The 23,425-nt window shown below is 36.3% G+C and overlaps 1 protein-coding gene across 1 annotated transcript in view; it reads left to right on the top strand.

Annotated features, from left to right (window-relative positions):
- The window catches only part of LOC147710612 (uncharacterized), a 45,607-nt gene that overhangs the window by 8,193 nt on the left and 13,989 nt on the right, over positions 1 to 23,425 (top strand). Inside the window, exons 4-7 of the mRNA XM_086919368.1 lie at positions 4,055 to 4,125; positions 12,433 to 12,870; positions 13,690 to 13,905; positions 14,342 to 14,551. Coding sequence (XP_086775494.1) covers positions 12,433 to 12,870; positions 13,690 to 13,905; positions 14,342 to 14,551 — 864 coding nt within the window. The 5' untranslated portion in view covers positions 4,055 to 4,125. The remainder of the gene's footprint in view (positions 1 to 4,054; positions 4,126 to 12,432; positions 12,871 to 13,689; positions 13,906 to 14,341; positions 14,552 to 23,425) is intronic.

Here is a 23,425-nt window from a genome sequence, read left to right as displayed (position 1 = left end):
CCTGCCCTCTCTTCCTATTCCTTCGATCTTTATCTCTCTCCCTGTTGCTCTCTTACCTTTTGCCCCACTCTTCTTCTTGCATACCCTTTCCATCTCTCTCCTTTCTTTCTCTGCTCCTTATGTCGCTATCTTGTATTCCTTCTTTATTTCTCTTTATTTTGCCCACTCCATCTTATATTCACACTCTTGTGCTTTTCTTCATCTACCCTCTCACCTTCTTTCTTCCATCCCTCTCTTTACATCATGCTTTTTCTCTCTCTCCCTTGCTCTCCCTTTTGCCCTCTCTCTTACTTTAACTTTCTATCTCCTTCCCCATATTGTGCTACATTTCCATCTTGCACTCCTTCTCTTTCTTGCCCTCTGACTCCATTCTGCACTCTCTTCTCTTTTCTCTCTCCTTTTTGCTCTCTTTCTTCTTACTCTTGACCCCTATTCCATCTGCTCTCTCTCCTTCCTTCTTCCTCCCTCTCTATCATCATTCTTTTTTTATCTCCCTTCTGCTATTTTCCCTTTGCCATCACTCTCCCTCTTGCCCCCTCTTCCAACTGCTCCCTTCTTAATTCTTTCTTGCTCATGCACACCCTCCCTTTAACTCCTGCTTTCTCTCTTTCTTGCTCTTCCTTTTGCACTCTGTGACTTTCACTCTCTATATCCTTCCCTATGTTGTTCTGCCTTTCCATCTTGCACTCCTTATATTTTTGGACCTCTGCCTCCATTCTGCAGTCTTTTCCCCCTTTTACGTTCTCTCTCATGATCTCCATTTATCTTGCATCCTCTCTACTTTCTTATCTATCATACTTCTATCTCCGGCACTCTCTTCCTCTTTCTTACTTATCTTTCTCTAACTTCTTTTCACCTCCTCTCTGCATACTCCGTTCTTTCTTGGCACTCTCTCTTCCTTTTTTTAATTACTTCTTTATTCATTCTTCTCTATATATCTCTCCGTTATGCTCTCTTCCTTCTTCCTGCCCCCTATTACATCTGCTCTCTCCTTTCTTCTAGCTCCTTTTCTATCTATCATGCTTCTCTGTCCTGCACTCTCCTTTTTCTTTTCTTTTTCTCTTTCTAATACTCTCCGTGTTCCTCTTCCTCCCTATCTATCATTCTTCTCTCTATCTCCTTTATGCTTTCTTTTCGCTCTACCATCCCTCTCTCCTGCACCCTCTTCCATCTGCTCTCTCTCCCTCCCTCTTGCTCATGCCCTACTTCTTACTCTTACTTAACATTCTGTCTTTCTTCTTACTCCTGCGTTTTATCTCCTTCCTGCCTTCACTCTCCATCTCTGTCCTCATCTTGTATTCTCTTTCTATTTTGCACTCTTTGGCTCACTGTCTCATTCTCCATGGTGCAAGGACCCCCATAGAGGGAGATGTAGATGGAGGGCAGTAAGAAGAGAGCAGTTGGAAGAGGGGGCAAGAGGAAGAGTGACGGCAAAGGGAAAAAAAAGCAAAAAGGAGAGGGAGATAAAGAATAAGGATAGATAAGGCAAGAGAGAGAGTATGCAGAGAGTGAGCAATAGAAAAAACAGATAAAAAAGAGAAAGTTAAAAGGATAAAAGAGGGAGCAAGTGCAAGAGAAAAATAGTACATAGGGAGGAAGAGAAAAAAAAGACAAAAAGAAACGTAAGGGTAGAATGAAGTCAAAAAATCCTTTTCAAACTTAAAAAAAAAACCGGTCATTCAAAAGAGACAGTCATTTATTTGTTACAAAACACATCGCTTACCTGAAAGTTGTTACGCCAAGGAGGAGACCCAACACGGAAACACTAGAGAGAACAGCCCAAAAAAAAACATATTATAAGAATATAAACAAAATAGTTAAACACCTGTAAGAGAAATACTAATTACATTACAATTTAAAACGCATACCTGAAATCCCTTGTGCCATGGAGACAGCAAGCCATGGATCCCAAGACAAAATGCCGACCGGAAATAGTTACTATCTTGCACTCTTTGTTTCCTATCTTCTCACACAATTGTACACTTACTTTTCGTCTTCCCTCTCTCTTCCTCCCTCTCTTCCTCCCTAACTACTATTCTTCTCTCTTGCACATTCTCCCTGTTTTGCCTTTAACTTTCTCTCTTTTCTATCTTTTATCTCTTTTTTCCTCTTGCTCACTCTCTGCATCCACTCTTTCTCTCCTTCCTTATCTATCATTATTCTCTTTATCTCCCTCTCCGCTTTTTCCCCCTTTGCTATCACTCTTCCTCTTGTTTCCCCTTTGCTATCACTCTTCCTCTTGCCCACTCTTCCAACTGCTCTCTTCTTTACTGCCCTACATCTACATCTATCTCTATGGGGGTCCTTGCACCATGGACACTGACAGCAAGCCAAAGATCTCAAGACAAAATGGCAACAAGAAATACTTGCCCAACCCTGCTGTCAAATACTGCAACAAAAGAAAAATAAATTTAGTCACATTCGGCGCATTCAAAGTGACAGTATTATCAGCTTTACAAAACACAACATTGCTTACCTGAAAGTCTTTACACCACTGAGCTGGCCCTCTTGCTCCTGCACTTTCTTCCATCCATTCCTCCTTCTTGCTCATGCCCTACATCCTACCCTCCCTTTTTCTCTCTCTCTCATGTCCTCTATCCTTCCTGCCTTCACTCTCAATCTACGTCTCCATCTTGTCTTCACTTTCTATCTTGCACTTTTTTTACTTGCTATCTTCTCACTCCATTCTGCACTTACTTCTCTTCTTGCTTTCTAGCTCTCTTGATCTCTTATGTGTCTCCTCTCTTCATCAACACTTTCTAGCTACTTTGTGTGCTTTACACACATTTTTCCACTTCACTTTACTAAGTTAGTGTGAGCATCCCTATAAGGCTATATAGATGATGTTAACTATAGTGTTTATTTAGGAACACTATGCAACAACTATAGAACACCCTGGACAAACGCAATGGCTTATATTTACAACTAATTGTGTGAAAGTTTTATATGTTTGTCTGTTATTTCTTTTACAGGTGCACAAACACTCCGCAATTAGGAGTATTTTTGGAATGAGCAATTGCTCTTCCCCCTTTTTTTTATGCACTAAATCATTTTTTTTGATATTTTCACTTTCACGCCCCCAGGTCAGGGTGGGCGATTAGAGAGTCCATACCGCCGGGGTATAATTCTGTCATTATAAATGCCTAAGTAAATGTAAACAACTGTAAAACATGAAACATGTTGACTGACTAATTAGTATTTTAAATTAACAAATCCATTACCTTGGGCATTAAATTCAAACACATAACTCTTTCATTTGTGTACTAAGCATCAAGAATTATAGATTTTTACTTACACATTAGGCAGTTTTAATTATAAAACTCACAACATGCCTTTTTCACAAAACCTGCTCCGCAGTCTTCTGGCGTCGTAGCACACCAAAGAGGCATTCGGCCTCTTTGGTGGGGCCCAATGATGAAGCATGACACTGACTAGGTCGGTGTGTGAGGGCTTTCTTTTCCACCTAAAGTGAGTGTGCAATTCCCCAGTTGCATCACTCAGTCTCTGTGGCAAATTCAGATGTATTTAACGTCTCTTCTATTGTTTATTTAGATTTAACAAGGGATTAAGTGTTCCTTAATCTCACTACCTCTCCTATTCCTTTGTACTTGCTTAAAATTACAAACAATGCATCTAATACACTCTTTACAACTTCTCAGAAAAATCACTTCATGTAATTTACATTTCTATTTTTTTGTAGCTTACATTCTACACCTCTATATCCTCTCTTCCTTATCAGACTTCTCTCTTTTCCTTATCTTTCTCTTCATCTTTCCACTACTCTCAATATTGCCTAACCACCCCTCTTTACTAACATCTCTTCTTCCTGCCCTCCATCTCTCTCTATCTTGCTCACTTTATCCTCCTTACTACTATACATTACTAGTTACTCTATACTACATACACTTCTAATACTCGATTTACGACTACTATGCTTCACTCAGTCCACACACATACTACACATACAACTTCTACACATAGTCTTGAGTATCGAGCCGCTTTTATTATATTAATATGTCAACTCAATATTAATGCTTGTTTCATTCTTCCTTAGATTGCCAATTGATTGAATAACATCAGACGTTCATAATTGTTTGACACAACATCAGTGAAAACATCATCACGGTAAAAGTATCTATTTTGCTTCTGTATTGACTTGTAAGTATAGAAATAGCAAGGGAAAAAGCAAGACACATATCAACACACACCCATATATATATATATATATATATATATATATATATATATATATATATATATATATATATATATATATATATATATATATAGTATATACTTAGAATTCGAAAAGATCATATAGAAGATTTCCATAGGTAACATTAATCTTAAGAAAAAAAAATAGTTAACAAAAAAGTAAAAGTAATTGCTTTTTATTTTGCTACCAGCTCCAACTATAAAACAAGGCCAAAACAATAGAGTGGATTTAGTGAAAAAAAAAACTAGACAAAATCAGATATATAATTAGTTATTAAAAAAATTATATATATATTTATATACTTAACATTGAAAATTATTTCTTTTATAAAGACAATTGCTAATTGTTTGGAAATATATACAATTAGAAGTATGTTTTTTAAATAAGCTATCAACCTGTAACTTGGAATATATTTAACAGTAAAATAACTATATATATATACATATAAATATATCCAAATATATATATATCCAAATATATATATATATATATATATATATATATATATATATATATATATATATGCAAATAGTATAACTTATAGCTAGTACATCACTAAAATTGTAAACAAAATACATCTAAATCTGCTACCTAAAATACAAAGCAAAAAAATAGTGTTCAATTAATTGCCTTGCATTATAGTTAACTACAAAAGAAAATATAAATTAGCAATAGATATATAGATATATATATATATATATATATAGAGATTAAATAAGAGAACGAAAGTAGACTCGCGTATAACAAAAAAATCTAGCAATACTGTAGCGATATCAAATTATTTCATAAATTAGATTAGCTAAGATGCAAATACTAGCAGCAGATTATCATCAAGGTCATGACAAATTTACATGCAATTCTAGAGGTTATCAATGCTTGCCAAATAGTACTTTTGCAATTATACACAACTATTACAAAGATGCACATACATGGACTAAAGAAGACTTGCATTACATTATGAAATTAGGTGATGCTTTATATATAGATATGCATTTACTTAATAGCGAACAACTTAGGCATCCAGATGAGTTACCAAATTTTATTGAACACAATACTACTATCTATTCTCTTAAACTTAAAGAACCTTATTATGGAGACATATTACAACAATGTGACCCTTCGTTTCCAAATCTCAACAAAATATTAAAACCTGCACTTGATTCCAACTCCGGTGTTATACTTTGCATGGAAATTTATGTTATTTCCATTTTTAAGAAAAATGATTCGTACTTTGTATTTGACTCACATAGTCGTGATAAGACTGGAATGCCTCATCCAAATGGAACATGTATTACTATACAGTTCACATTTGAAAAACTTCTAGAGTACATCACTAATCTGGCACACTATCTTAAGAAACCAAACCTGAATTGTGTGCCGTATGAATTAACTCCAATACAAATAAGTACGGTTACAAAAGAATCACTTCAAAAAGCAATGGTGCGTCATGAAAAAAATAAGAATGCAGTAGCACCGAAAAAATTTTATGTGTATTCTACTAAAGGTAGTGAAAAAATTTTCACACAAGCATTTGAAATGCGTATAGAAAATGCCAAAAAAATCATTCAGAGATGTCAATCTAAAAAAAATACTTTTGGGAATAAGGAACAGCCATTAGCATTTTTAGATAATACTCCTAGTACTAGTACGTATTCCTGTGCAATTCTCACTACAACAGGGCCTAATAATCAATCTAAAAAGAACAGCAAGCAGATCAGCACAACACAATATACTAATACACCAGAAGAGACTACTCCTACTGACACATATGCAAGTATACTTAAGAAAACACTTAAGAGCAACACAGAAAGACAACATATTAATAGCACACACATAAATGTACAACAAACAATACCAGCAAGTAATTTAAATACCAACACATATTCTACTAATGTAATTAATAACACACACATAAATGTACAACAAACAATAAACACAAGTAATGTACATACAAACACATATTCAAGTGATTACTATAATACATATAAACTTATTACTGGAAGTAATGACAGTTTACTTCCTGATAATATACACAATAGCACATTGCAGAACAAGGAAAGTAGCACAAATAATACCAATATAGATTCACATATTTTAACACAAACACCACAAGAAATTCCCTTTTTACATAACACACATCCACAGGAAAAAAATACACATAGTGATAAAACTATTCACTATACACATTGTCTTCAAAATAATATATTTGCTATTCTAAAGAACTACTGTAAACCAGCATATATTTGGGATAGTGTAGACTTGCACTGCATTATGAATCTTGGAGATGCTTTGTACACTGAAATGCACTCTGTCGATGAACAAGATTGTATGCAACCTCTAAAGTTACCAAATTACATAGTTAGCAATGACATAATCTATTCTACAAAGCTCAAAAAATGCTTTAGCGAAGAACTAACAAAATCAGCACAAACTTTACATAGTAAATTTATATCTGCACTAACTTCTACAATTAATTCACAAACTGGTATATTGATCTCTATAGGTAGATATATAATTTCAGTCTTCAAAACTCTACATACATACTCTCTATTTGATTCACATAGCCAAAATGAAAATGCAATACAACATCCTAATGGAACATGTATTGCTATCAACATTGACTCTATTAATCTTATTATAGAATACATCCTAAAGTTAGGCAATAGAGAACAAATTACTAATTCTGAGAGTATTACTTTAGATTTAACTACAGTGAACATAACAACAATTAGCAAAAAAGGATTACACCAAACACTACGGAATCATAAACAAGGAAATGTAAAGTCTAGAAAAAGCATATATGTTCATACGACACATATATCTATAAATGCATTAGGGGAAATTCCTTCGAATAACTTACAAGTAGAAAATACAATAATAAACACACAAAACAGCAATAGTCAGGACAATAGACTGCATGTAACAGAAGACAGTTATTTAGCTTCACACATAGCTCTTAACAATACTGAGATAATAAACACATTAACAGCTAATGTTGAATCACTAATTCAACCAACCAATATAGAAATTCTAGAAATAAACAGTAATAGAAAAAGAAAACGGACACAAAACAAAGAGAATGAACTTAATCATAGACATATAGCAGGTCAAACAACAAATGAGATAATTAGGATATTTCAGGAAGAAATACGATATGGACCCGAGTACACTTGCACTATTTGCAATCAACTATGGCATAAGCAAAGTCTTCAAAATACACACAGTATTAGTAAGAGAGCTAAATTCATAGAATGTAATATTAGCAAATACAGAACAAATGAGATATGCAGAACATGTTACACATATATATCTAAAGACAAAATACCTCCATGTTCAGTATATAATGGGATGACATTTCCTGATATCCCAGCAGTCTTACAGTTGCATAACTTAGAAGAAAGATTAGTATCGCCAAGAATACCTTTTTTACAAATTAGAACATTACCACGTGGATTCCAAAAATCTCTATCAGGTGCAGTAGTAAATGTCCCTGCAGACGTTATGACAACAGTAACTGTTTTACCAAGGCAAATTAATGATAACATGACAATTCCAATAAAATTAAAAAGGAAATTAAGTTATAAATCTTATACCCATTATGAAAATGTTAGACCAAACAAAGTTAAACGTGCAGCTTTATATTTAGCCACTACAAGCACTTTGTTTCAAGAATATGGAATCACTATTAATAAAGATTGGGATTATACAACACAAGATATACATTCTTGTGATGAGACTTCAGATACAAGTAATACGTCAGATTCCTCAGACAACATTCCAGCAGGAAATTTAGATACTATGTTAGATAATGAAACTATTACTACAGAAACAAATAATATTTTAAGTTTAGCACCTGCAGAATATAACACACCAAGAGGCCTGTATGAAGACAAAGATTCTGAATATTTGGCATTCCCAACTATATTTTGCGGAAAACGAAGGCCGACTAATGAAGAAAGGCATGTCCCAATACATTACAGCACAATCTGTCAATCAGAAGTAAGAAGTAATGATCTAAGAGTAGCAAAGTGTGTTACTAATCTTTTCTTTAAATTAAAAACATTACACATTAAACAATTACAGAGCAAAATATTTATATCTCTTAGGAAATACTTTAATAATGGAAACATTATAACTGCCAAAGACATAAAGAATAAATTAGATACAATTTTGCAGTATAATGAAGGATACAAAATACTTAAAACTATCCGTAGTTCACCACCATATTGGGAGCAATGCAAAAAAGACCTCTTTGCTATGATTAGACAATTAGGATTACCAACATTTTTTTTAACTTTATCTGCTGCAGAAACGAAATGGTATCACTTAATTAACATATTATTACGTACAGAAAAGAGACCAGAATGCACAAAAGAAGAATTTAACAATATGTCATGGGAAACAAAATGCAAATTAATACAGCAGAATCCCATTACATGTGCAAGACATTTTGACTTCCAAGTTCGGAAATTATTTAATTCTGTTTTATTGCATGAAAGTAATCCAATTGGCAAAATTATTGATTACTTTTATAGAGTGGAATTCCAACAACGGGGATCACCACATATACATGCTATAATATGGATAGAAAATGCTCCACTATATGAAACTTCTGATAGAAATGAAGTCACTACTTTCATAAATAAGTATGTTACATGTGCAAAAACAGAAGAACCAGATATAGAGTCTTTACTACCTCTACAAAGACACGGCCATACCAAAAACTGCCGTATCAAACATAAAAGAACATGCAAATATCATTATCCCAGATATCCAATGCCTGAAACTTTTATACTAGAACCAATAGAGCTAGACAAAACAAATAACGAGCTCTTACAGCAAATTGAACTAATACATCTAACTATAAATAGCCAAGAATTTTCAAATTATACTTTTGAACAGTTTTTACATTCAATGAACATAGATCTAAAACAATATACTTTATGTATACAATCTATTATACAAAAAAATACTATTTTCTTGAAAAGGACACCAGCTGAATGCTTTATAAATAACTACAATCCAACTATTTTGAAAGCATGGCAAGCAAACATAGATATACAATACATCTTAGATGCATATGCATGTGCTGTGTATATTGTTTCATACATTAGTAAATCACAGCGAGGAATGAGCAAACTAATTGCCCAAGCTGCTAAAGAAGTACATGCCAATCCAAGTATTAAAGAACAACTTAAGCATATAGGGAACAAATTCTTAAACTGTACAGAAATAAGTGCACAAGAAGCAGCATATCTAATACTACAAATTCCTTTACGGAAAAGTTCAAGATCTTTTGTATTTATCAATACAAGTCCTAATGAAAAGCGTACATACTTATTAAAAGACATCGAAACTATCAATTCTTTACCAGATGAGTCTTGTAAAATACAATATGATAATATTATAGTCAGGTATAGTAAATGCCCTGTAAAATTAGAAACATGTACATTAGCTGACTATGCATCTATGTATAATGAAAAGAAAAAATGTAAAGGAAAAGAAGAAACAGGCCATGACAATTTCCTTATTGAAAATAACTTTCATAGCTCAGATGACGAAGAACTTGAGATAAATTTAGTAGACGAAACAAACTGCATAAAAAGAAAAAAAGCAAGAGTAATTCGCTATTGCAGATTTAACATCAAAAATGACTCAGAAAATTACTATAGAGAATTGCTCATGCTTTTTTACCCATGGCGAAATGAACATAATATAATTAATAACAAGGAAACTTATTATGAACGCTATCTAGAACTTAAAAATGCAGTTGATTCAAACCATAATAAATATAATAAACATAATAAACAACTAACCACTAATAGCAATGAAACTAGTATATTAGATACATTGCTACCACCAATAGATACAGAAGAAGATAACCCCATATGCCATGAAGTGCAAAATAATGAAAACCCATTGTATGACCTATCATTTGATTTAGGGATTAGAAGTACAAGTAGAGAAGAATCAATAAGCAATAACATAATGCCAAAAGAACAATATGATAGTATAATGCAAAATCTAACAGAAGAACAACTTAACTTTATATATCATCATTTGCATTGGGTTAAAACAAAAGAAACACCATGCTACACATTTTGTACAGGTGGTGCAGGAGTAGGCAAAAGTTTCCTTATAACAGCACTTTACCAAACATTAGTACGTTATTACAATACAAAAGCAGGAGAAAACCCAGATAACATATATGTATTGCTTACAGCTCCAACTGGCAAAGCAGCACATAACATTCAAGGACAAACACTACATAGTACTTTTAAAATACCTATTTCACAAACACTAACTCATAGACAGCTAACTCATGAGAATAGAAGCACACTACAAGGTCAGCTAATGCATCTTAAATTGCTAATAATTGATGAAATATCAATGGTAGGGGCTAATGTATTCAACTTTATACATAATAGATTGCAAGAGATAAAAATGTCTGATCTCCCTTTTGGCGGAATATCTATTTTAGCAATTGGAGACTTTTACCAATTGAAGCCAGTTTTTGACCCATACATATTTGACAACCCAAAACATTCATATAGGCCAGTAAGTACTAATTTATGGCAGACACATTTCAAGTTATTTGAGTTGACTAAAATAATGAGACAACAAAATGACTTGCCATTTGCTCAACTACTAAACAGATTAAGAGCAGGGAAACAAACAAATGAGGATATTATACAGATAAAAACACGAGAAATAGAGCCACCTGAAAACATTAGCAAAACGATCCCTTACATTATGGGAACTAACAATGAAGTCAATAGCATAAATAATGCAGTTTTATTAGAACATATAACCCATTACCCAGTTTACACAGCTACAGCAATAGATACAGTTGCAGCAGACTTAAGTGAAGCAGTAAAAAAAAAATACTCAAACAGTTGCCCACAGATTCTACTAAAACAATGAGCCTGCCATCAATATTACATATTGCATTGCAATTAAGATATGATTTAACTAACAATATAAATGTCAATGATGGTTTAACAAATGGTGCAACAGGTATAGTAGAATTTGTGGAAACTATCAATAACAGCCCAAATGTAATTTGGATTAATTTTGATAAAGAAACAGTAGGCAAATTAACAAGACAAGAAAACAAACACATATATCACAGTAATATTTTGCCTCATTGGACACCCATTCATGCTATTACACGGCATTTCCAATATACACAGAAATTTATAACTATTATACGCAAACAATTCCCATTGAGACAATCATCTGCAAGAACTATACATAGAACACAAGGAGAAACAATTGAGCCCATTTACATTCACTTTAACAACAGTAAAGTACATCATCTACATTATGTAGCTTTAAGCAGAGCTAAATCTTTAGACAACATATACATTAGAAACTTTCAGCAAGACAAAATAGCTGTACATCCAAAAGTGCATGAAGAAATGACACGTTTAAGAACACACATGCTATTACAAATATCAGTACCACAATTAGATAGCTATAGACAACAGTGTAATATAATTGTCCATAACATACGGTCCTTGCAAAGAAATTACACTGCTATGAAATCAGACAAAAATATCATGAACAGTGATATTATATGCCTTACTGAAATCAACACAACTAGAAAAGCAGATAAGAATACGTTCTTAATAGAACAATATCACCTAGTATTATTTGATAAATTTCACAACCAGCACACTAAGCATGGTATTGCCATTTACTACAAAAAAAACATGCTTTTATCGCCAATATATCAAACACAACACGAAATTGACTTTTTAATTTTCACTCAGCATCTTAATGATTCAGAATACTTATTTATTATACTGTACAAACCACCACATGTACTTTTGCAGACATTATTACAAGCTTTAAGTAGCATAATTTACTTGTATCCAAATTCAAAATATGTCATCATGGGAGACTTCAATATAGATTTAACACAAATGTCACCAAACAGAACTTTGCTATTAGAATATATGCTGCAGCAATTTCAATGCCAGCAAAAAATACAACAATACACAACAGACTACAATTCTACACTAGATCACATCTATACTAATGACAACATCATGCACTACGGTACATTAGAATCATATTATAGTGATCACAAAGCATTATGGGTGGCAGTTTAAAATGCAACCACTTCATTAACATGCTATTTTATTACAGGTAATAGCAAAAGGGGAAAAATTTATGCTCAGAATGTGTACTAACATTTTCTCTCATTTCAGATGATTTCCATAGAAGACCTCAAAAAAATGAAACATGAAGACAACAAACCTTACCAAAAAACAATCCGAGCCAACGTAATAAAATGTTCGACAAAAACAAACTATACAAATGCTAAACAAGAGCACAAAGTCATGTATCATCTAGCTCTAGCTGATGAAAGTAGTTGCATTAAAGCAACGTGCTACAATGAGCCATTTTACCAGCAAACTAAAGAAGGAAATGCTATTATGATTCGCAATTTCTTAGCCAAAAACAATGTGATTATCATCACGAAACAAACGAAACTATCACGCATGATGCCCTTATCTATACCTCAAGAAATAATACAGGAGGCACAATATATCCTACAACCCCCTGCTCCACCAATATCACCGATAAAAACAGTAAAAGCAGCTTCACTACGCTCATTAATGAGCATTTCTGGGACTATTGCTGAGGTAAGCTTATAAAAAGAAATAAAAAACACCCTTTTACACGCACACTATGTACCAAAAACTCTTGCACACAATACTTACACCTTTGACAAACTCTCACTCTTTGACAGACTCTCTCTCTCTTTGACAGACTCTCTCTCTCTTTGACAGACTCTCTCTCTCTTTGACAGACTCTCTCTTTGACTCTCTCTTTGACTCCCTCTCTCTCTCTTTGACAGACTCTCTCTCTCTTTGACAGACTCTCTCTCTCTTTAACAGACTCTCTCTCTTTGACAGACTCTCTCTCTCTTTGACAGACTCTCTCTCTTTGACTCTCTTTGACTCTCTTTGACTCTCTCTTTGACTCTCTCTTTGACTCTCTCTTTGACTCTCTCTTTGACTCTCTCTTTGACTCTCTCTTTGACTCTCTCTTTGACTCCCTCTTTGACAGACTCTCTCTCTCTTTGACAGACTCTCTCTCTCTTTGACAGACTCTCTCTCTCTTTGACAGACTCTCTCTCTCTTTGACAGACTCTCTCTCTTTGAGCAGACTCTCTCTCTTTGACAGACTCTCTCTCTTTGACTCTCTTTAACTCTCTTTGACTCCCTCTCTTTGACAGACTCTCTCTCTCTTTGACAGACTTTCTCTCTTTGACAGACTCTCTCTCTCTTTGACAGACTCTCTCTTTCTTTGACAGACTCTCTCTTTCTTTGACACTCTCTTTGACTATCTCTCTTTGACTCTCTCTTTGACTCACTCTCTTTGACAGACTCTCTCTCTCTTTGATAGACTCTCTCTTTGACAGACTCTCTTTAATTTTTATTACCAATTTTGTCTTACAGGAAGAAGAAATAAAAACAATTGTTATTGCCGGACAAGATACAAAACTTAAATCAATAACTGTGAAAGATACAACGGACTCAGTAAAAATAACTCTTTGGAGAGATGCCACAGACTTTCCCATTGAAATTGGATCCTACATTAAGATGACGCACCTGACAGTGCATGAATTTAACAACAATAAAATGTTAAACACAACAAGGAATACACAATTTCAAGTGAGTACAAATTATGAAAATATTAATAACTTGCTCTACTACTCAATCTATACTATCTACTTTTTAAAACACCATCAAACTCTATATTCACTAATTACAATTCACTCAAACTCTCACTTCTAATACTCTCTATCTAAATGCATTAAGCTATACTATGTATTATACTAATCACTACTATACAACTAACTTATACTCTCCACTTTATTAAAACGTATTTTTACTAAAGTATCTATAACATTACAAAACAGTCTATAATCCTCTATTATACCTTTTCACTATACGTACTCACAATCTATCCTTTCTTAAACTATCTTCACTACTTATTAACATTATTTAAGACTGCATATAACAATAAATTTTTCCGTAGGTCAACACAAGAAAAGAAATAAAATAACTTCATAAATATGACATTAACTAAATTCTTTTTCCTTCACAGAAAATAGAACCACCAGAAGAAGAAATAAATATGACTATATATGGGCTCGAAACTGCGAATCAGGAACACAGTACACTAAATGTACATATTGATAATGCAGAAAATTTACAATCTGTCGAAATAGATAACAATATTCTACTGGACTTCTTCAATATACCACCGGACATTGACGACATTCAAGAAGCTCTAATGCCAATCTTGCCAAAAAATGTAAATGTAATATAACAAAATGGATACATACGAAAAATACATGAGTTGTAAAAAACAACACAATACTTGACTGTAAATAAACGTACAAAATGGGAGATATTCAAATTATGTTTCAGTAAAAAGGATAAAAATACAGTATTTTAATTAAAGTTTAATTTGCTTGCAAACAATAATACTAAATATATATTTACTTAAATAAAACTTTTTAAAGCTTTTTATCTTGTATTTGCATTATTATTTACAGAGTACATAAGATATGTTAATGTACAATTTTACTTGGAAAAAAAAACAACAAATGTAATTATTCTATAGCAAATTGAAATGTTAATGTGTAAATTTTTTTATACTGAAGCTACACCACATGTGCACTCATTCGATGTTATGTAGCAAATTCATCTGTCTTATACATTGTGAAAAAATGGTAACATAAAAACATATCCAACGTTCATTAAAAATGCTACTCCCATGATAATGCTCATACGCCCACATTTTCATCCATCCACCCATCATTCATCCCACCACCTTTTCATACATCATTCATACATGCAACATTTTCTCCATCCATACATCCATCTAACATTTCAGTCTCCCAAATATACATCCATCCACACACCCTTTCATCATCCATCATTCATCCACTTACCTTTTCACACATCCATCCATGCAACTTTTCATTTAGCCTTTCATCCTCCTATCCATACATCCTTCATCCATCCACGCTATCATCTATACATCCATACGCCCACCCTTTCTCCATCCACACATCATTCATCGCATCCACCCAACATTCACCACAGCACCTTTTCACACATACATCCAGCCATCTTTTCTTCCATCCATACTTCATCCGTCCACCCTTTTATCCTTTCATGCATCCTTTCATCCACACTTTTATTCATCCATCCACACTTGCATCTTTCTATCCATGCATCCATCCTTTTCACATCCACCCTTCAATTCATACACCCACCTACATTTGCACACATCCATCATTCATGCAACATCTTGTGCTTTTTTTCATCTATACTCACCTTCTTTCTTCCATCACAATCTGTTCCCTCCTGCTCTCTTTATTGCTCTCCTATATATATCTCTCCTTTCTGCTCTCTCCTTCTCCCTACTACCCCCTATTTCAACTGCTCTCTCTTTCCTTCTTGCTCCCACTCGATTATGCTTCTCTTTTTATCTCCCTCCTTTCTGCTCTTCTCTTTTTCATCAATCTCCCTCTTGCACCCTCTTCCAACTGCTCCATTCTTACTTATTTCTTGCTCATGCCCTCCTTCCCACCCTCTCTTTACCTCATGCATTTTCTCTCTCCTTTGCTCTCCCTTTTGCCCTCTCTTTTACTTTCACTTTCTATCTCCTTCCCTATGTTGTTCTCCATTTCCATCTTGCACTCCTTCTCTTTCTTGTCCTCTGACTCCATTCTGCACTCTCTTCTCTCTCCTTTTTGCTCTTTTTTCTCTCTCCTACACCCTATTCCATCTCCTCTCTCTCCTTCCTTCTTCCTCCCTCTCTATCATGATTATTTTTGTATCTCCCTTCTGCTATTTTCCCTTTGCCATCACTCTCCCTCTTGCCCCCTCTTCCAACTGCTCCCTTCTTAATTCTTTCTTGCTCATGCACACCCTCCCTTTAACTCCTGCTTTCTCTCTTCCTTGCTCTTCCTTTTGCACTCTGTGACTTTCAATCTCCTTCCCTATCTTGTTCTGGCTTTCCATCTTGCACTCCTTCTATTTTTTGCCCTATGCCTCCATTCTGCAGTCTTTTCCCCTTTCAACGTTCTCTCTCATGATCTCCATTATCTTGCGTCCTCTTTACTTCCTTCTTTCTATCCATACAACCATCCTTTTCACATCCACCCTTCAATTCATACACCCACCTACATTTGCACACATCCATCATTCATGCAACATTTTTATTAATACATCCATCTACCATTTATTAGACTAACAATACATCCATCCACACTTTCAGTTTCCCATCCATACATCCATCTTTGCACATACACACTTCTATCCATCCACTCATCATTTGTCCAACAGCATTTTCACCGATCCATCAATCATTCGTCCATGCAACATTTTTCACATCTATCTTAAACATTAATTCCCCAATCTATACACACATCAACGCATCCATCCAGCCACACAATACTTATCCACCTACATTTTCACTCATACATCATACATCCATGCAACATTTTAACTATCCATCCTTTCATTTTTCCATCCATCCATCCTACATGCTTCATCCATTCAATCTTTCATCTATACATCAATACACACACACTTTCATCCATCCACCCATCATTCATCACACCATCTTTTCACACCTCCATACATAATTCATCCATTCAACATTTTATACATCCATACATCCATCTTTTATTACATCCGTCCTTCTTCCGTCCACCCTTTCATCATTCCACTACATCCTGCATCCAAACACACATTCATCCTTCCATCCATACATCCATCCTTTACACATCCACACACCTTTTCACACATCCATCATTCATCCATGCGACATTTCATACATCAATCTTCAAATTATTCGAAAGTTATGGAATTGTTCAAACTAGTAAAGTCACTATGCAATATAGTTCCTATGCATAGTTCAGTGGCATCCTAAAATGCCTTATTGATGTTTTACAACAAAACGTGAAAACACTTTCTAATACCTTGACTTCATTGTATATGTTGTTTAAAGAAGTTTCGAAGCAACTGCCTGCATCCATCTAACAGTGCCATGCATCCTTTCATACACACTTTTATTCATCCATCCTTCATCCAGCCACACTTCCACATTTCCATACATCCATCCTTTACTCATCCACCCTTCAATCCATACACCCATCATACAGCCACATAAATTTCAACACATCCATCCATCACATTCATCTACCATTTCATTCTACTAACAATACAACCATCCACTTTCAGCTTTCCATCCATACATCATTTACACATCCACCCTTCTATCCATTCACTCATCATTTTTCCAACAACTTTCTCAACTATCAATCATTCATCCATGCAACATTTTCTACATTCATCTTAAAATTTCATTCCACAATCTATACACACATCAACACATCCTCCCAGCCACACATTATTTATCCACCTAGCTTTTCACACATGCATCATACATCCATGCAACTTTAACTATCCATCCTTTCATTCTTCCACCCATCCTTCATACATCCTTCATACATCCATCATTTCATCTATACATCAATTCACCCACACTTTCATCCATCCACCCATCATTCATCACACCACCTTTTCACACATCCATCAATTCACCCACACTTTCATCCATCCACCCATCATTCATCACACCACCTTTTCACACATCCATACATCATTCATCCATGCAACATTTTATACATCCATCCACCTACATTTTCTTTTATCCGTCCTTCCGTCCAACATTTCATCCATCCACACTTTCATCCTTCCATACATCCATCCATCCTTTACACATACACACACGTTTTCACACATCCATCAGTCATCCATGCAACATTTAACATCAATCTTCGGATTCTTCAGAAGTTATGGTTTTTTCAAACTAGTAAAGTCACTGTGCAATATTGTACTTATGCATGGTTCGGTGTGACATCCTCAAGTGCCTTATTGATGTTTTCCAACAATACATGCAATCGCATTCTAAGACCTTCACATCATTGTATATGTTGTTTAAAGAAGTTTCAAAGCAGCTGCCTGCATCCATCTAAAAGTGGCTTGTACAAGATATGTTTCCATAAGTTGAAAAAAAGTACACAACTTTACTGTAAATGGAACTAAAAAAACATAAGTAAATTATGTTTCATACAAAATGTAAACGTATTTTCAGTACAGTTTAATTTGCTTACAATAATAAATATATTTACTTAAATAAAAAAAATAAACCTTATTTTGTCTTTGCATTATTATTTACAAACAACATAAATGTTACTATGCAAATCTAGTTTAACAAAAATACAACAAATGCACTCATTCTATGTTCTATAGCAGAGTGGAGCTTCAGAGTGGAGCTTCAGAGTGCAGAATGTTAAAAGCAATGCCAATAGCTCTAACTTTAACAAAGGCAAAACCATTGCATTGTAAATGCTTGTTAAATACAGTGGGCAATACGGACAGTGTGCGGAGGAGAAAGCTAACTGCTTTACGAAATTGTATACTGCTTCTCAGACTGATAATAAGGTTTGGCAGGAGCACATCCCCAGGCTGGTCTTCCTAGACTGTCAGTGGAGGTCAGTAAGCGGCTAAATCCCCCTATGGTGAAGGAAGACACATTAGTAGCAATGTGAAGACTTCGGAGGTCAAAGGCAGCAGCCAGAAGGCAGCCTTCTGTAAAACGTTCTCCCCAAACTGATAAACCTTTTAACAGATGTTTTAAATGTTATGGTGTATAGTGGGATAGTGTCGCCCTCTGTTGGACATCTACAGTAACACTGGTGCAAAAGCCTAGTATGGACCCCCCTGAATGTGGCTTGTATAACAGATTCCGGTTGAACACCAATGTAAAATTGTTGCTGAAGATCCTGACAACCAGGGCACGAGTCGGGGGTACACACAGGTAAGCAGCATCCACCCACTCTTTTGACAGGGTGGACGTCGTCCCCCCTGCCAAGAAGTTGGGCCCCAAAGAAATATGCTGAACTTGTCCAGCTGTAAGACACCGGGACTCGTTCAGCAGCGCCTGCACGTTGTCTGCTTTCCATTTCCAGCAGCAACGTGCAAGCAGCGAGGGGTGTTGGTTTTTTTTTTTTTTTACCTCCAGCCAGGCCGTAGTTAAGGGGCCGTCAGGCCTCTTTTTGTTTGAATATCTTGACTAGAGGTGTCCTGCAACATAACACAAATGTAAATGCCACAGAGGGAAACAAAGGCACACAGCTTGCTATCTCTTCACAGGTGCATGCTTTTGCCTTTGTTCTATTCCTGTATATAAGTGCAGACACCGTAAGCCTCAGATGGGTAGTCTGTCCCCGTATTTACACAAATAATTTAAATAACACTATTTTGTTTATTTTATAGCGCTACGACGTGACGCCATGTGCCGTGATGGCACGTGTCATGATGTAACTTGCATAGTGCCTAACTTGGTCAGTCCCCCCACTTCTTTTTATAAGACTTGTGCCCTGCTGACAACTAGACTTCAGGTGTTGATGCTCCCTGGTACACACAGACCAGGTGTGATATCTAACTGGGAGCCAGATGGTGGACAGCACAAAGAACTTTCACATTCAATCAACATTGCCACGAGGGGACAGGAGGAGGGAGTTGATGTCACTGGAAACAAAAAAAGCATTTGATGCGGTTAACTATAGGTTCATGGAAGATGTCCTCAGAACAGTGCGGATCGAAGGCAACTTCCTGAGGTGGGTGCTAGATAATTATAGGTGGCCTTCTGAAGGTGTTTGAGTGAATGATATCCTATATATGCGACCACCTCTCATTTGTTCTCTCCATGGAGCCGTTCACTCATGGGGGCATATTTACAAGCTCCTATCGCCACCACAAAGGCACTTTCGGTGACGTTGTGATGGTAATAGGGGCTTCGCCTTATTTACAAATCAGCGTTAAGCCACTTAACGTGACTTAATGCTGCCTTGTAAATATTGCACCCTTTCACGCTGTGCTCAGCATGAAAGGGGAGGAAAATGGGTGTTGCAGTGGGTGTTCCACATCAACACCCATTGATTTAGACGCTGCCCCCTCTTTACAAGGGTGGCGTAAATAGGAGGCAGAACCTAAATTAAGACCAGAAAAACCTGGTCTTACCCGGAAGCAACATGGAGAAATGCTTCAGTTTTCCTCGTTTTTGCTGTTTCCATGTGTGCTGCCTTGTGCAGCACACATACAAACAGCAAATGGCCATTGATTGTGTATGTGCAGGAAGGTGACCCTTCCTGCACATGAACAATATAAAAAAATGACTTTTTGCAACTTCTATGTGTGCTACATTAAGCAGCACACATAGTAGTTTCAAAACGCCATGAATGATTGTTTATGTGCAGGGTGGAAGACCTACCTGCACATAAACAATCATTTCCCCCAACGCAGACACCCTTGCTCTATGGTGCAATGATGTCTGCGTTGGCGCTAGGCAGATGAACTCAGCGCCAGCGCTAGGGGAAATGCAGGGGTGCACTGCATTCTTGTGAATACGGCGCATCTCTTCGTTTTCAGAATGGAGAAGCGTGGCGTTAGCAATGTTAGCTTAACACCACTGTTGTAAACAGAAGGTCCTTGGAGCCAGGTGTATAAAATAGGTTGCATTTATTAAAGCTTAGTTCCAGGTTAAGTTCATTATAAGAAAGTAAAGTAGATGGAATAAAACCCCACCAGGAGCGACCTCCCTGTCGCTCAGCCTGCCTGCCATCAACTGACACTCTACACTCAACCAGGCACCCAAACATTCCATGAGGTCAACAGGTATTCCTAAACTCATACTAGCTGAGCAACAGAGAAGACACAGCTATAGCAAGGAAATGCTTAAGTCAATAATAACATATCGAGAACAAATGCACACCGCTTACAACCTATTTTTAGAATTGTGACCTGGAACATTGCTGGCATTAATGCCAAAGTACAGAATGATATTTGGATTAATTTACTAAAAAATTATGATGTCATAGCATTTCAAGAGACATGGGATCAGGCAAATAGCTTTCCTATAGATGGGTATAGACATTTTAGCATCCCGGCAATTAGTAGTGTTGCAGGTAGAGCTAAGGGAGGCCTATTAAGCTTATTTAAACTTGACATAAAGGGTACACTAACTCAGTGTGATTCAGGATCCCAGAACTGTTTAATTGTGGAATTATCCACTCCTGATAACCCTAAGATTTTATTCATAAATTTTTATAATTCAAGTGCTTGTGAGCGCACGAGTTACAATTTGGATTTCTTGGAGAAATTGTTGTCAGTCTATAGTAACAAGGTGAATACTTTTGAAATAATGTTCCTTGGTGACCTTAACATTCATCCCTGTAACCTACCATGCATTAGCTTAGAGGAAGAAGGCCCCCCTTATTCTTCCCCCCATGCACTTTGAACATTCTAAACAGGGGGAGGCCCTTGAAAACTTCCTTGCAAGATGGAACCTTTATGAGTCAGGATGTGTGGAAGGTGGAGTCAGTTGGCCTCTTTTAAAGGAACATACGATGGTACGATTATTGATTATATCCTTATGTCCTCTTTTTTGTTGAGTAAAGTTTTAACGTATAAGACTGAGGTGTCGGTCTTTAGTGACCACAACCCGGTGCTAATTGAAATAATATCTATGGACCTCTTAACTTTGAAAACAGTGACACATAATGGGGGGCCTAAACGTGGAGGTCAAAGACCAAGGTCGTAGGCTTAAATGGTCAAACATAGTCCCTGAAACTTTTCTGCAAGAAGTTTTGGTTAAAGTTGAGGACGAGGTGGCCATATGCCTAGAGAATCAGGCTCAAAACACGCATGTGGTTATTGCTTTTGATAATATCTGTAGGGTAATAAACCAAAGCCTACTGGCCGGTTCCAAACAGAAGACACATTGTGGTAAGAGATGGTTCAACAAAAAATGCTCTAGGGCCATGGTGAATTACTTAAGGCTCTGAAGGCCACCCCTAAAGATCGAGCCCAAATAGCCAGCCTAAGCCATCCTGGATAGGAAAAAAGAGTTGAAAGATGAGGCCTGGTCACAATTACTTGCCCCTGACATTCTCAAAAATAGTGGACAGTTTTGGAAAATTGTAAATCAACCGTTATTCTCAGGTGAGGAGAATTCGCCACTTGAGGCTAACATACCAGATGAGGGCTGGATAACACTCTTTGGTAAAATATACTCCAACTCAGATCCTGAAACTCAAATGGGCGATATCCTTCTTGGTCCTGTGGGCGCAAATGTAATTTTTGAAGACAAAGAAGTTGAAAGAGCGATTGAACTGTCCTTAAAAAACAATGCTCCAGGCCCTGACGGGGTCCCCGTAGATGTCTTTAAATGTGCACCAAAATTCTGGTCAAAGATTTTGTGTAACGTTTTTAATGTTTTAAATCTAAATAACATCCCGGCCTCTTGGAAAAAATCCATTATCATTCCAGTGTTCAAGAAGGGTGACAGGCAGGACCCCTCTTGTTACAGACCCATTTCCCTCATAGACTCCTCTGTCAAGATTCTGGGTAGGGTCATCCTGTTTAAATTAAACGAATGGGTGTGTGAAAGAGGGATCCTGTCCAACGTGCAATATGGTTTTAGACCGAAAAGGAGCACGTTGGACCAATGTCTCAATTTACATTTGATACTGGATAAATATATTAGGGCCAAGGAGGGGTCCATGTATCTGGGATTCATGGACCTCTCCTCGGATTTTGACCTTGTAAATCGGTCAAAGCTGTGGAAAATCTTACTTGACATGGGTCTCGATAGGGCCTTAGTTAACCTTTTGGCGGATTTGCACTCAGGCTTGGTAGCGTCGGTCAGGGTTAATACCGAGGGGCGTTGTTCCAGCCATTTTAAGTCCGAAAGGGGAGTCAGGCAAGGGTGTATCCTGGCTCCCCTTCTTTTTACAATTTACATTAACGCCCTAGAACCTGCTCTAAAGGAGGCCACCCTTGATATTCCACGTATGGGGGAACTTGGTATCCCTGTTCTCCTATACGTGGATGACGCTGTCCTTCTTTCGCGTACCCGAGTGGGCCTACAGCGTCTGTTAGATGTCTTTGGGAATTTTATGGGCTCCCTGGATCTTAAAATAAACGCTAGGAAGTCCCAGATCATGATCATGGGGAGAAGCTCCAGGAAGAAGCATTCTAAAACTTTTTTCTGTGGTACAGAGGAACTATGCAGAGTGCCAACATTCCCCTATTTGGGGGTTAC

Source organism: Lissotriton vulgaris, chromosome 5, assembly GCF_964263255.1.
Source record: "Lissotriton vulgaris chromosome 5, aLisVul1.2, whole genome shotgun sequence".
Classification (NCBI taxonomy): domain Eukaryota; kingdom Metazoa; phylum Chordata; class Amphibia; order Caudata; family Salamandridae; genus Lissotriton; species Lissotriton vulgaris.
The sequence above is the reverse complement of the archived record's forward strand: the minus strand, read 5'-3'. Positions and strand labels throughout refer to the sequence as shown.